The following is a 13932-nucleotide window of genomic DNA, read 5'->3' as shown; positions in this document are numbered from 1 at the left end:
TATTACCTGATGGCTGCCTGTGTAACTAACAAACACCTCAGGGATTTGTTGATGAAAGCAACAGAACATGGCTAACTTCCTTCTGCTGAGTGGTATGACTCGATTTGAAACATTCAAAGCAGCGGGCAGTTATTCATATGCCCACTTATTCATAAACAGCAGCGTTTTAACCCAATAATAAACCAAGAAGAGACAATTATTCAGTAAAAATGTGTGATACCCACTGAGAATGTACATTCAGAAAGGTTCTGTTTACAAGTGGAGAGAGTCAGTTGTCAGTCCCAATGATAGGAGCGCATTCGGCTGGAACCTATATTACAAAAGTACAAAGTGTTGTTATGATGACCCCCAGCCATTGTCAGAAATAATTTGAGTGCTTTTGCCAATGTCTTTTTTTTATCCACTATAAATTTAAGACATATAGAATAAAATGTTAACCCTTTGACTATGCCCTATGGTTGGAGTCCTTATTTTCAGAATTCTGTTACATTCAACTTCACTCATCAGTATTTGTTTGTGTTCCCATGAATTGCATCTGTATGTAAATTTTTCATCCAAATGATGAAACATTGTTCTAAATCAGAGTGATGTAAGACACAGCGAAAAATACAGTGAATAATTTCTTGTTTTTCTGCTATTGCACAATATCTTTATTATCATATCGCAGATTCCTGTCTTCTACTTCATATATGTGCTTTAAGGAAGGTGCAATTCTCAAAGAACTAAATATTCCTAGATTAAAAGCTGTTTCACAGAATATTTTCATGATCACTCACCATTAGGAAAGCTGTAAATTACAGATGATGATAAGGTTATGCTTTTTTTAAGTTGCACCTCTGCTGCCTGCTGTTCTCAGGTGTGATGCACCAAAGCACATCCCAGCACTGTTTGCTGAGTTGGTTGCATAATTGAGTCTGCCGAGTGTGTGGGAGCTGTACTTCTGAGCTCCTGATTGACTGAAAGTAGGCCAACGTCTGCGGCTGTACAGGCTTATTCGACTGAGCGTCTGGCTCCATTCGAACAGAATTTGATTCAGTATCTAAATGCAAAGTTGTGAAAAAGCTGGGAAGATACCATTTTATCAAAGTGAAGTTTCTTAACTTCTCAGAACAGATCTGATCTCAGTAATGTCATGGGATATGCCTCAGGTTATTGAATGCCAAATAAGGGGAATAGATAAATAATACAGCATTCGAGCCACCAACCACAACCTAAAATATTACCTACTTAATCTCTTTTTTTTCTTTCTCTTTGTGTTGTATGAGACCAGCAGTTAGAGAGAGAGACCTCAACAGTTCTCTGGCGTGACAGAAACGTATGTGTCAGGGTCAGGTGGCATTGTTAGGAGCATGTGTCAGTGTAGTCCATGTCTTACTTCCTCTGATTTAAGATAGCATGTTGTGGGATGACGGTCAATCCCCTCTCAGCACAAAAGATTCAGATCCTGTCACATGTGCACATAAACAACTCTTATGACCCTAATTGTCAAGCAAACATACAAAGTGTGTGCGTGTACTTGTTTGTTGTTAGCTCTTATGGACCTTTTCCAGTATAAACACTGGCTAAACTTCCTAAATAGGGAAAAGTTAATGTCTGATGTCCTGGTTAAGGTTAGTGGCAGTTGTACAAATCTCTCTCTCTCTCTGTGTGTGTGTGTGTGTGTGTGTGTGTGTGTGTGTGTGTGTGTGTGTGTGTGTGTGTGTGTGTGTGTGTGTGTGTGTGTGTGTGTGTGTGTGTGTGTGTGTGTGTGTGTGTGTGTGTGTGTGTGTGTGTGTGTGTGTGTGTGTGTGTGTGTGCAGAAGGCCTACATCTGCATCCTCATGACAGGACCCCCTCCAGACAGCGCCCACACAATGACTTCCAGCCAGAGATGAACAGCATCTTGGCTGCTTTCAGTCAATATACACTGCATGTCGCTAGACCTCTCCAGCAGCCTGCCCTCCTCCACTGCCAGAGAAGTGTCACAGGATTACATTGTGCTGCATTGTATGAAGCCTTGCAATATTATCCCTTATTGATTAGTGTTGCGTAATCCTGCTGCTTTAGAGAATGCGGTAACAACAGGGGGACTAGTGGGCCATAGTTGATGACGTCAACCGGACCTTATCATCTCCGCTGTCTCACCTTTCACTGCCAGGTCATCACAGTGTGAAATCTTGATAGCAGAATGTCTCTACTTTGGCGTGGGAAAAAAAGAGCATTGATTTTGATAGAATAGACTAGTTTGCACAAGCTTGTGTTCAGTCACTGTAGAGGTCAGAGGATAGAGTGTTAGCGTTGGTGTCGATTGGATTTGAAAAGTAATCTTAGATTTCCGTGGGGGTGCAATGAGGGGCTATTGGTGCTAGCTCCGCCGCTAGTCACTTTTGACCAGCAAAGATTTGTTGTAATGCCCCCAAAGTGACGAAAGGTTCTGGTGCTGCCTTCCGGTGCTGTTGAAAAACCATCAGCCAAATCAGCTAATTTTACTACTTGTAGTAGTAGAATTAAAAAACAAACAGTTTTAATTGTAGCATTGTGCCAGACCTCTGAATCTAATTTTATGTCTGAAGTGTTGAAAAATTCAAAAAGGTCAATTAAAATGAAAGACAACATAGGTTTACAGCACTTCTCTCAGCTGAATGGCAGAGAGAACCAGACCTTGATCAGTTTTTGCTGTTATTATCTATTTTTTCTCATACAACACATATATTTCACACAAAGTCTACCTGCTGTTTTCCTCAAGCCGTGATAAACTGCTGCCAGCTTAACGGAACACTGGCAACCCTAATTTCACATTAAAAGTCTTCCATCTGTCCTTAGATTTGCAAGCTTTTAATTTGAAATTTCTGCAGGAACTGATTAATTTCCTATTGGTAATTTAAGATTGATTCTTGAAGGCACCCATTGGATACGCTGGGATTTATTGATAATTAAAACTGCTATTTTATTAAGAAGGCACAAAATAGTTATATTAATGGTGCATTTACAATTTAAGCCATTGTTGTCAGGCACATATAATTTCAGTGCCCTCAAAGATTTTACTTTATTAGCGGCCAACAAGCAACTCTTACAACGTTAATACGTTATTTTAGGTAGTTCTCCATCTACATCCTTAAAAAAGGCACAGAGATGTTGACCGTGATTGTGACAGAGAGCAGGAAGTAGATTTATTATCAGAAATAACTATTTAATCACCATCTTGCTTCCAGGTTTTTGTGTATATGTTAATAGTCACAATAACCCCTGCTGCAGGCTCTGTGTGGCTGATGATATCAGCTGTAGAGGAACATTACTCACTACTGATTTGTTAGAGCAAGACCAACATAAACACATGCATAGGCTGCTTGGATAAAGTGAAAAAAGGGCAATTCAGTTTATGAAGCTCTTACAATGAACCATATGGCAAGAAACAGCCACCGAATCCAAGCATATCCTATTTAATCAAGAGAAAGTTTAAAATTTCAGATTCACCTGGCCTGCTCTGACTTGTGACACAGTGGAAAGCCCCTCCATACAACATTACCAGGGGTACGAGTCATCTATCAGTGCATCAACACTGAACCAATAGATTACTCTTGATGCTGCCCAGCAGCTCGTCAGGCCCTTTGGTTACCACCAATCATGATGAGTGATGAGTCTGTAATGAGTTCCTGGTACGTGTACCCAGGTAGAACAGCAGCCATGCAGAGCTACAGTTACTATTACTGCCACAACAGTAGTAGCCTCCATGTCACTGAGCCGTACACTGATGATTGGGTTTCACACACGCTGGCGTGTCTTTGTAGCATCTGCCACACATGTATAAATGCACATCCAAAGAAACATATGCATATAACACATAAAAGCATCACTGCTGACCTGTGGCTTTAAGCATCTAAGCCTGAATGATCGTGTGTGTAATTAATCACCGTTATTATTGCGTGATTCATGTCTCAGTTAGTGTTTCATCAGACTGATGTGCTTTTTTGTCATGAGTCAGTGGGATTGAATACATCATCCACACGCTGCTATATAAACATCATTAAGATATTGTTTGCCACTGCCCTCCAGGCTTGTTGGCAGCGTTGTAAATGACACTGTCAGTGGAGTCGCTGTGAGCAAAATCAAATAGAGAAGTTAAGCAGAGTAAGGGTAACATTTTGCAATGGCAACCTTTATAAAAAAAGACCAGCTGCATGTTTGTTTTTATATCTATCCAGACTTGGAAATAATAGCATTTACCAAGAGAACAAATTAGTGTTGAAGCATAACAGTCCACCTGACATGAAAACAATACAAAATATGTTTTCTCAAGAGATTGTTTCGTCGATGGATCTAAAGTGAAGCAGCACATTAACTATAAATCACACTAATGGCTTTGTCTGCACAGTGTGATAGGTCCCACTTGAAATGCGAACATTGAAGAATTTCTTATTTTTATGTCACACCCTGCATGCTTGCTTTTTAACATGTAATATGCGAGGCCGTCACAAGTCCACAAGCTGTGTTTGTCCACGTGCTTGAAGTTTTGCTCAGGCTTTACATAGCATCAAGCACAGGGAGTGGGTTGATGCGTGGGCTACCTGTGCACCAAAAACACTGACAGGCTGTTGTGACTGTATTCTACAGACTCTTCATGTATCCAAGGTGCTAAAATTAAACATAAAGGTTAGACATGGTGGAGATCTGGGTCAACAATACCTACAAATGCCAGTTAAGGTTTGTTTCAGCGTACCTAGGAGACGTGTGGGAGGGGTTTGCTGCTTAGACCAATAAAGTTTGGATCGGCAAGGAAACAGAAACATGTCAATATGCTTTATCTGTAAAACTCCTCAGGTATATCAGCCACCATATCTGTAACAGTTCCATATGGTATATTTCAAGCTTTAACGGTTGTTTTACCGGAACCAGGAAGTCATTTGCCTACCAAATACTGTGCAAATATTTGAAAACTTTTCTCCCGCCTGTAAAATCCTGTTTGCCCAGTAAACCACTTAGCTGATGGTCGGGGAGTAACACAAGCCAACAGAGAGAGCACACACACACACACACACACTGCACAAAAACATGTGCACACACAATAACCCACACACACAGCTCACCTCTCACTCACCGTCGTCAGCCAAATGAAATGGTGAGAGATTAGCTTACTGCTCCACAGCGATGTTCAGTGGGGTATGACGGTTGTTAGCCAAACACACAGGCCTGTGTATTTTGATGAGGAATTGTGTGTGTGTGTGTGTGTGTGTGTGTGTGTGTGTGTGTGTGTGTGTGTGTGTGTGTGTGTGTGTGTGTGTGTGTGTGTGTGTGTGTGTGTGTGTGTGTTTTATTAGTTGGATAAAGACATCTATGGGACAGAGGAATACAAGCTTTTTACACTGTTTGTTCATAATAAGACTTCCTTTACATTTGGCAAAATGGCTCCTGCGAGGCATTTAAACTGCTATTGCCCCAAGATAACACAAGCATAAAGTTATTTGCGCAAACAGGGCTTTATAAGAGTCAGCTGTCAGATGGACGTTAACAGCAGCCAGTTTCAAGCCATTTCCATCAAGCAGTCACATCTCGTGCTCCAAGGACATGAGCATACTCCAGGATTTGTGTTGATGAGGTAATTTGGGGACTAAGACCAGTCATTAGGCTTGAGGCTGCTTTGGTCTTTCTAATAACTTCAAACTTCAAAATGCGATCTCTTTTTTTTTGGGGGGGGGGGCATTAATTGCTAGAAAGGAAACAAAAGCATCCACACAGTTTTTTTCTGTCAAATACTCACATAAGTACAATAGACGTCCGGCTAATCACAACATAGGGTTTTGTTTGCATGTTGCTATATAGCCGTGTGAAGATAAAATATGAAACAGGAAGTCTAGTTTGAAGTCCACCTCTTATGTATCAATATCCTGCAACAGTCTGCGCTGAACTTTCTGCTCAACCTGAAAGAAAAAAATTACTACAGCTGTAAGCGCAGCACATTGACTGGATCATAGGATCCATAAGTAGATTTATTTTCTAATAATATTCACCTCCCTTTTTGACAGCAAGATAAAAACAAAGTAAGACATTTAGTAGGCTGTGCAGTCTGATGTCCCCCATTGTTTGATTGGACTTGAAAAACACACACAGGTGGAGTCACAAAAAGCACCAATCTGAGTCTATAAATACCATTTTATTGTTTCTGAGTAAACAAAAGGCATCTGTTCTATCCTATCTGATAGCGTAGGATAGTGCTGATCAAGACCCTAAAATACTAGGGGTTGCTAAGGAACATGGATTCACACATTGCCTGTTTCCCTATCCAGCAGCTGCGCCTCTTTAGAGCCTGCTAATGCATTCAGCTCAATCTGCCTCAGACCATGTGCGCCACATTCAACAACTGCTCTCCTGCGGCTCTGCCTAAGACAAAAGACCTCGACGGTGCTTTTAGGTCGGGCCAGATTGAACGGTAGACACGCTTACAGGGTGACAAACTGGAAGGGTCATTACTAGATAAACACAGACAAGAGGGAAAAGAGGGAGACAAAGAAAGTGAGGACACAAAGCGCCCTGTATTCTAAGACTAGCACGGTCTTATCAGGACTCCACAGGACATCTGCTGCTGCCACAGTGTACGATTCAGCTTTGCTCAAATCACACACTTCTCTGTGATCATACAGAGCCCAAAGCGCCATAAACCAAATATTATTAACTTCAATTTCACTTTAAGATTTTCAATTACGGCCATTCATTTCTGTGAGTCAGCAAATGCAATTTCTAGATTAATGTATTTAGCAAACGTTTTCAAAAGCAGAAATATATCTTACATATCTCACCGGAAAATAAAATAACTGACACTTGAACATTAGATTCTGCTGATAGACCACTCCCTCAGGATTTAGGTGATGAGATTTCTTCCTCGCCAGCGAAGCACACTGGAGAAATCAATCAAAGAAGACAAGAACATCCTAATTTCTGCACTAACAGTAGCTTAAATAGTCCATAATGCGTCACAGCTGCGGGACGTGTAGTAGGTTTGGTCAGGAATGGAACCCTCAACCTCTCGCTGTACCTGCTAACTAGCATTGTTGCATTCTGGGCCTCTACGAAGAACAACCAGGTGAGAGGGTGAGGAGTGACAAATCTGTGTAACATGTGCATCACAAACTGGTGTTTAAAAAATTAAATAAATACCAGAAAAGTAGAGAAAACATGGGCAAACAAAAATTTAACCACTTCTCCACAGAATGATGGAATGTGCGAACACAAATACTGAAACTTCTGGAAATCATTTGGCATCCGAGAATGATAATATATAACATACTGGAGGAGTATCAGTTTGTGGAATTTGTGTTATTCTCTATCAATGCCAAAATTCAGTTTAGCTTCAGAATGCTAATTGAGTCATTTTAATGTGGTGTTTACCAGCTCTGGAATATCGGTGAAAGTGTTATTTCTATTAGCTGCTTGAGTATTGTGGCTGTACCCCCCTCGGCCACTCTCACCCAGACGCCGTTCAGTCACTTTTATTGCCCAAGCGTGTAATTGTCTAGTCAGTCAGGCCCTCCTCTACACGTCTTCAGTCTTGGCAAGCAGCCATGGAGCCCCTGGGTTTTCAGGGTGAAACACATGACACAGTGTAATGTATGATATTTAGTCTTGTTGGGAACTTGTGATTGGATTGTTTGGTTGTTTGGTATTTGATGGTCTACTGTTTTTATACAAGAATTGTGTCTTGAGCTCAATTCAAGTTTAGCCAAAGAATGGATCATGTTATTATGCGTTATGTAATATGTTGAAACTTCTCTCCCCAGCCGGCACATGGCTTTGGCTGTGGACTCGTGGTGACAGATGCCCCTTGAAAAGGTTCACTATAGACATGGACAGACTCACCACAGACATTGTCTTACAACGGGTTGTTCGTCTGTGAATGTTGGGAACTGAAGAGCCTGGTTTCTGTTGCAGTCTTGACCTGCCTGGAGATTTGATTTTCACCCTACGTGACCCCATGTGATTATCACTGATTAGCTTATTAATCCACTGCTCAGAAAGTATGAACGCAGACCCAAATACAAGAACTCAGAAATTATACAGTAATATCTGACATTATTTTCTGTGATGCAAAGCTTTTCATTAAATTTGAAGTTCTGACTGAACTGAACCTCCTGCTTTTATTAGGACACTTTGTTTCACAGACTAACTCATCTTTGTGTTTTTTCTTACTTTGCCTCAGACTCACTCGGTGGCCCGTTCCCGTCCGCGTCGCACCGATGCCACCACAAACCCAAGAGGTGCCTGCCTATCCAGTGTGGCAGTGTCAGTGGGCCCCTTCCCATCAGCCCACTTCTCTTCCATCCAAACGCCAAGGGTTCCCAGATTGTCATGGACCTTGCCCAGAAGACTGTCAAGAGGCAGGCCAGTTTCTGCAACGCCATCACCTTCAGCAACAGGCCCATAGCGCTTTACGAGCAAGTCCGCCTCAAGGTATGTTATTCTGTCAGAGGGGAGCACTTGAGCTCTGATGAGTCAGAGGGCTTTTAAACTGTCAAAACGATTTGACTGTTTTTATCTTAAGTTTACAGTGAAGGTCTTTTTACACTGGGGTCATTTTTTTCATGCGATAATTTGCATGTCAATGTATTTTTTAAAGAACTATTTTATTTTAATCATGAGTACCTTCACACAAGGCGAAATTGCAGGTCTCAACCAATCACTGTACATTATATTAGTTTATCCTACCATGCATTTTATCTATTATTGACTTCAGGAACTGTTTGTGTCTTACACTACTTTGTAAAATGATAAATCTCTTCTTTTGTCAAGTGAGATTAACAAGATCATCATCACTGAGTGACACTGAAATCCTAATTTATTCCAAAAAAGTGTTGTAACTGTTGCAAAGTTTTATCTCTACCAGTATGAATCATCTTGATGATGAATATTGTCTGATGGTTATTTTGCAGATCCCTATTGTTTATTTATCATATCCCCAGTATTTAAAAGTCTTTGTAATGTTTGGTTCTAGCACATAGATTCCACTGTTCATTTCAGAGTAAAAACACAGAGGCAAAAAGGAAGTACATGCCAACAGCCTCTTTGTCAACTGACAATCAACACCACTTTCAAAGAACTCACATTTTTTAAAGATAATTCCAGTAAACCCACCTTGGCTCTCCTCTCCACAGATCACTAAAAAGCAGTGCTGCTGGAGTGGGGCTTTGCGTCTGGGGTTCACTTTCAAAGATCCATCCAGGATAAACCCAGACAACCTGCCAAAGTATGCCTGCCCTGACCTGGTGTCCCAGAGTGGCTTCTGGGCCAAGGCGCTGCCTGAGGAGTTTGCAAACGAGGGCAACGTTATCGCCTTCTGGGTGGACAAGAAGGGCAGAGTCTTCTACCGCATTAATGAATCCAGCCCCATGCTGTTCTTCAGCGGAGTCCGCACAGCTGAGCCCCTCTGGGCTCTCGTTGATGTTTACGGTCTGACCCGCGGAGTGCAGCTGCTAGGTAAGATGGTTAAAGAAGAGTGTACGAGCTCCACTGAATCACAAACAATGCAAACTGCCCCAAGGACTGGACACACAGACGTCCCAAAGGCCCCATGTTTACTGCCTGGGAAATCATTAATGGTAATTTTATTTACTCATCATTATGAACTGAATTGGAACAGGAAAGTTTAAAGTAATAGTATATAATTGAGTATATAATAGACTATTGTTTCTTGGCTGGGCATAGTTACTTTCCAGGATACTTCCTGGAATCTTCTGTGATTACCTGGTAACCCTGTGATGACTCACTGCTCTCCCAACCATGAAACAGTCCAGCATAAAACACTCTATAAAGCATACTTTCTGTTTTTGAGCCTTTTGGGGTTTTGTTTGGATCAAACATGTTAATTACTCAACTTTGTTTGTGGGTGTTGCCAGTGAGTTAATTCAGCCCTGAAGAGGCATTTTTATGAAAGACAAATTGCATATATATTGACATATAACCCTGTGACTGTTTCATAGAGAACCATTAAACATCTGGTCTTTAATTATACAATCGCAGGTTCATGTGTTTTCGCACATCTTTTCATCAAAGCATCCAAGATTGTGTTATATTTTCCTTCTTGTCCTTCATGTTATCACTATTCTGTTTACTATAAACAGGTCATTTCTGGAGGTTACCTTCCTGGCCCTGTTACAGTAAAGCCTTCCATGAAGTCCTGGAAGTACAGCCTACAAAGGCTATCTATTTCTGACCAATATTTGGCCCCATGTTTACACCAAAGCATTGTGTGTGTGTGTGTGGGGGGGGGGGGGGGGACGCACTGTTGTCAATTATCAAGGTATGCTAGGTAGCTTAGCATACATACCGCAAAGAATTTGATGTGAAATTGGAGGCCAAGGCTTTGATGTGAGAGAATGTGTACACATATTCAGTGCTGTTGTAAAAATAGACCAGGGGTCAGATGCCCTACAGATAGGCCATTTGATTGTAATTGTGCACTGTGTCGATTGACACTGGAATCTCCAGCCTGGTGGGTGTTGATATTTCAGTGTCCATTTTGGCAACTAGTTTGAGTGCAGAAAAGTTGTTTTGGTCGTTAGAAATTTGTTAGTTTTACTCAACAAAATCTGAAGACATTTTAGTCTAGTTTCCATCAGTGGCATGTGAGTCTCATCTTCATCATCTATTTTTGTTTCTTTTGCATTATATTGGATCAAACCGCTCTCTCTCCAATTTCATTTAATTCACAAAAAATACATTGCAATTACATTAAAATCACCTCCGCATTCCCACGTGATTATATCATAACTTACCTTTTGATGTGCTGCATGCATGTTTTTGTCATGTTTTTAGCTGTTTTTTTGAAGCTCTGTTTCTTAGTGGATTATGGATGAATACAGTCCATAACTGTTTCCTCCAAGAAGAGGGCACATCAGAAACACCACTTACAGACACACCAGCTTTGCTAAGGTGTTGTTAATCAGAGCAACATTATAACATTATTTTTATAGCCTTGTTTTTGTCATGAAAATATAATTATTTGTATAATAGTTTTCATTAATGAATTTAACACATTTATTTCCATGATATCTCTGTATCCGGTTTCTTCTTCTTGCTGTGTTTGCCTTTCCCTTGAGGGCAAAAGGAATTTATGGTTCATAACTTAAAGTATCGTTGCCATATTCAACATGCTCTGTCTCAATGAATTACTGTTTTGTAATGGGTAAAACAGTGGCCTGATAAAGGAAAGAGCAGAGTATCAGATAGCAGAAGACTTAGGTTTTGTGAACCCGCTGTAATGCATTTATCTAAAAAATGCCTGACCCTTTTGAAACACTGCTTTAAGCACCATTTCAATCAAAACCCAAGATTCTCCCCAGCTCTACTTAAGTCATTTCTGCTGTCTTTTTATGTTTGGACCATATGCAGTTCTGCCTACAGAGCAGGGGCTCCTGTGCCTGAGGGGGCCGTCTGACTGACATCTGCCCCCACAAACAGGGGCCTGTTCAGAGGGGTGGAACGCCACCGAAGGTCAAGATAGAAATACGTCATCTAAACTAGACATGGCCCTTCGTGACGCTCAATGGCCAATTGTGTCAGCTCTGTGCATCACATTTCTGTGCGTAACGCTTCATGAACCTTTCCTATCCTTGGATAGGGCTTTGGGCTTTCACATCTGAGGCCTTTCGCTTGAGAAGCTCTTGTTTTTCTCCTGGTTTGGAGTCTCAACTAAACATAACAGCTATACTATAGAAGTGGTTAAAAAAAAGTCTTATTTATTCCTTCTGAACCTTTCAATGTGTAAATACCCTTCTAAAACTTTGTTTTAGCTGCTGCTGCAAAATCTTTTACCATTGTAGATACTTTATCTTCAAACTTCGTTTTACTTTAATTCATAGAGTATCACACACACACACACACACACACACACACACACTCAAAATCTCCAATTCTTTCCATCTAACACATCAATATTTAGCACTGTGATGTCCAAATTTCCCCTCCAGGATCAATAACAGATACAACTGGTGAAATTCTCTCCATTTACGTGTTTTTCCGCAGCGAGTGAAATTATTCATTGTGTCTACTCGGAAATACTATAATCCTTGCTACATAAAGATTGAATTAAAATTGTATGGTGGATTAAGTTTTTTGCCCAAGGACATTTTGCACAGTGTCTTTATGTGGCCCCTCCATAGTGTAAATTAGCAGGGGGCCTCTGGCAGTGTCTCTAGTGTCTCCATTCATCTGGGATATTGCTATACACAGACACACACACAATCATGCCTACCCCTTCAGAAGCAGCTTCCACTGCCGATTCAAATCAGTCGTTCTACCTGTTTTCATATCCTTCTCCTTCGAGCTGTTGCATTATGTCGCTCATTTTATGTCCCCCATTTCATTTAATAGATCCCTGTTCTCACTGTCAGTGTATTTATGGAGTGTGAACACCTCGGTGGGTGCTTTGCATTATCATGAATGATAAGGAAGGCAGGTCCTGTCACAGGATATCACAGGTTGTTCTTCTACCGCTCCGTGTTTTCACCTCCTGATCTTACAATCCACAGAAAATTCATTTGATCCCGTTTTTTGCCCTTCACCAAATACACAATTAATATGGAGCTTAGTACAGCCCATGCATAGACTGTAGATTCTCAAAAAGGGATTAAAGAATGGTTTAACTGGATTAACTCAAATAGGGAGACATGATTTGATTGTATGGTCTGACTTGTAATACCTGAAGCCCATGTTATGTGATTATTGGCTTATTATAGTCAGTAGAAATGAGTCATAATCACTACACTGATAAAAAATCGTTATTGAAATGGTAAATGGTCCGTATTTAGCTTTTTCTTCTCTGAGCGACCACTCAGAGTGCTTTACTGCCATTTTCCCATTCACACACTTTCATACAGCACTATATCTATCACACATCAATCACAAACAGCCAGCAGAGCAAATTAGGGGTTCAGTAAAGTGCCCAAGGACACTTCAGCGGCTGATGTGTTCAATCTCAACTCTCCTTTTAGCTCCGGTGTTGTCTCCAACAACCACTTAACAGGAGCTAATTCTCGAATACCATTTGCATGGTCATTTAGCTATTTATGAAAGGAAAACTATTTTATATCAATGCAGCTTTATTCGGCCAATGCTCTGAATATTGAAGATTTAAAATCAAAAACATTTCATCATGTAAGACCCTTTTACATAAAATGTAGCCAATTTATTTTAAAAAACTTCTTTGCACATGTTCGGAGTGACTTCTTACATGTGCCCTTGTGTCTTGAGATATATCATCTGTTCACCATCCTGAGGCTGTTCTGAGGTCAGCGCCAAAGTAGAAGAGCGAAGGATGACCCTGGGCGACATTTTGAATGCCTTTGATGTAGAAAGATTGAAATAGAAGCCGTATCATGTGATAATCCACCCCGCAGGAATCACCACTGGGATACATCATACATACCAGTAACAAGGGGGGAGGGCAGATTTATGGTTTCACACCTCTGTAATCATGATGACAGCAATTTCAGATTTTCACGTCCAACCCTCCAGCGAGCTAATGAAGCTGAGGCAGATAGGGTGATGGGATTTATACAGTGCAACCCATGCAATGAATCTTAAACCACAAACAAATCCATGCACATTATTCCAAGGAATCTAGCATGCAAGTGATAGTAGCATAAGAATAATGACGCTAATGCAATTTTGTCATAGGGTGTATTTGCTCCTGCTGCGTTCTGCTTAGCTGTGAAAATGCTCAGCTTCTTAACAGCATTGAAGGTGATGAGCCCATGCATAATGTAAAGCTTCTGCTACAGAGAAAAGGTGTCATATGCAGTGACATCTCATAGGTGCCTGGGGTAGCGGGTGATGCTCTTGGCCTCGAACTGGGCAAATACAACATTAGGTGAAGAGGTTAGCAGGATAATATTCTGGGCAGACTGGAGCTGTTCCCTTATGCTTTCAATTTAAAAAATCCCAAAAGGTGGTTCTATACATACTGTA

At 40.9% G+C, this 13932-nt stretch overlaps 1 protein-coding gene across 2 annotated transcripts in view; it reads left to right on the top strand.

Annotated features, from left to right (window-relative positions):
- Positions 1-13932, top strand: part of neurl1aa (neuralized E3 ubiquitin protein ligase 1Aa) — a 67153-nt gene that overhangs the window by 29158 nt on the left and 24063 nt on the right. For both annotated transcript variants that reach the window (XM_053418581.1, XM_053418582.1), the window contains exons 2-3: positions 8168-8418; positions 9120-9441. In XM_053418581.1, the coding sequence (XP_053274556.1) occupies positions 8168-8418; positions 9120-9441 (573 nt within the window). The remainder of the gene's footprint in view (positions 1-8167; positions 8419-9119; positions 9442-13932) is intronic.

This window comes from Pleuronectes platessa, chromosome 3 (assembly GCF_947347685.1).
Source record: "Pleuronectes platessa chromosome 3, fPlePla1.1, whole genome shotgun sequence".
Taxonomy (NCBI): Eukaryota; Metazoa; Chordata; class Actinopteri; order Pleuronectiformes; family Pleuronectidae; genus Pleuronectes; species Pleuronectes platessa.
The sequence above is the reverse complement of the archived record's forward strand: the minus strand, read 5'-3'. Positions and strand labels throughout refer to the sequence as shown.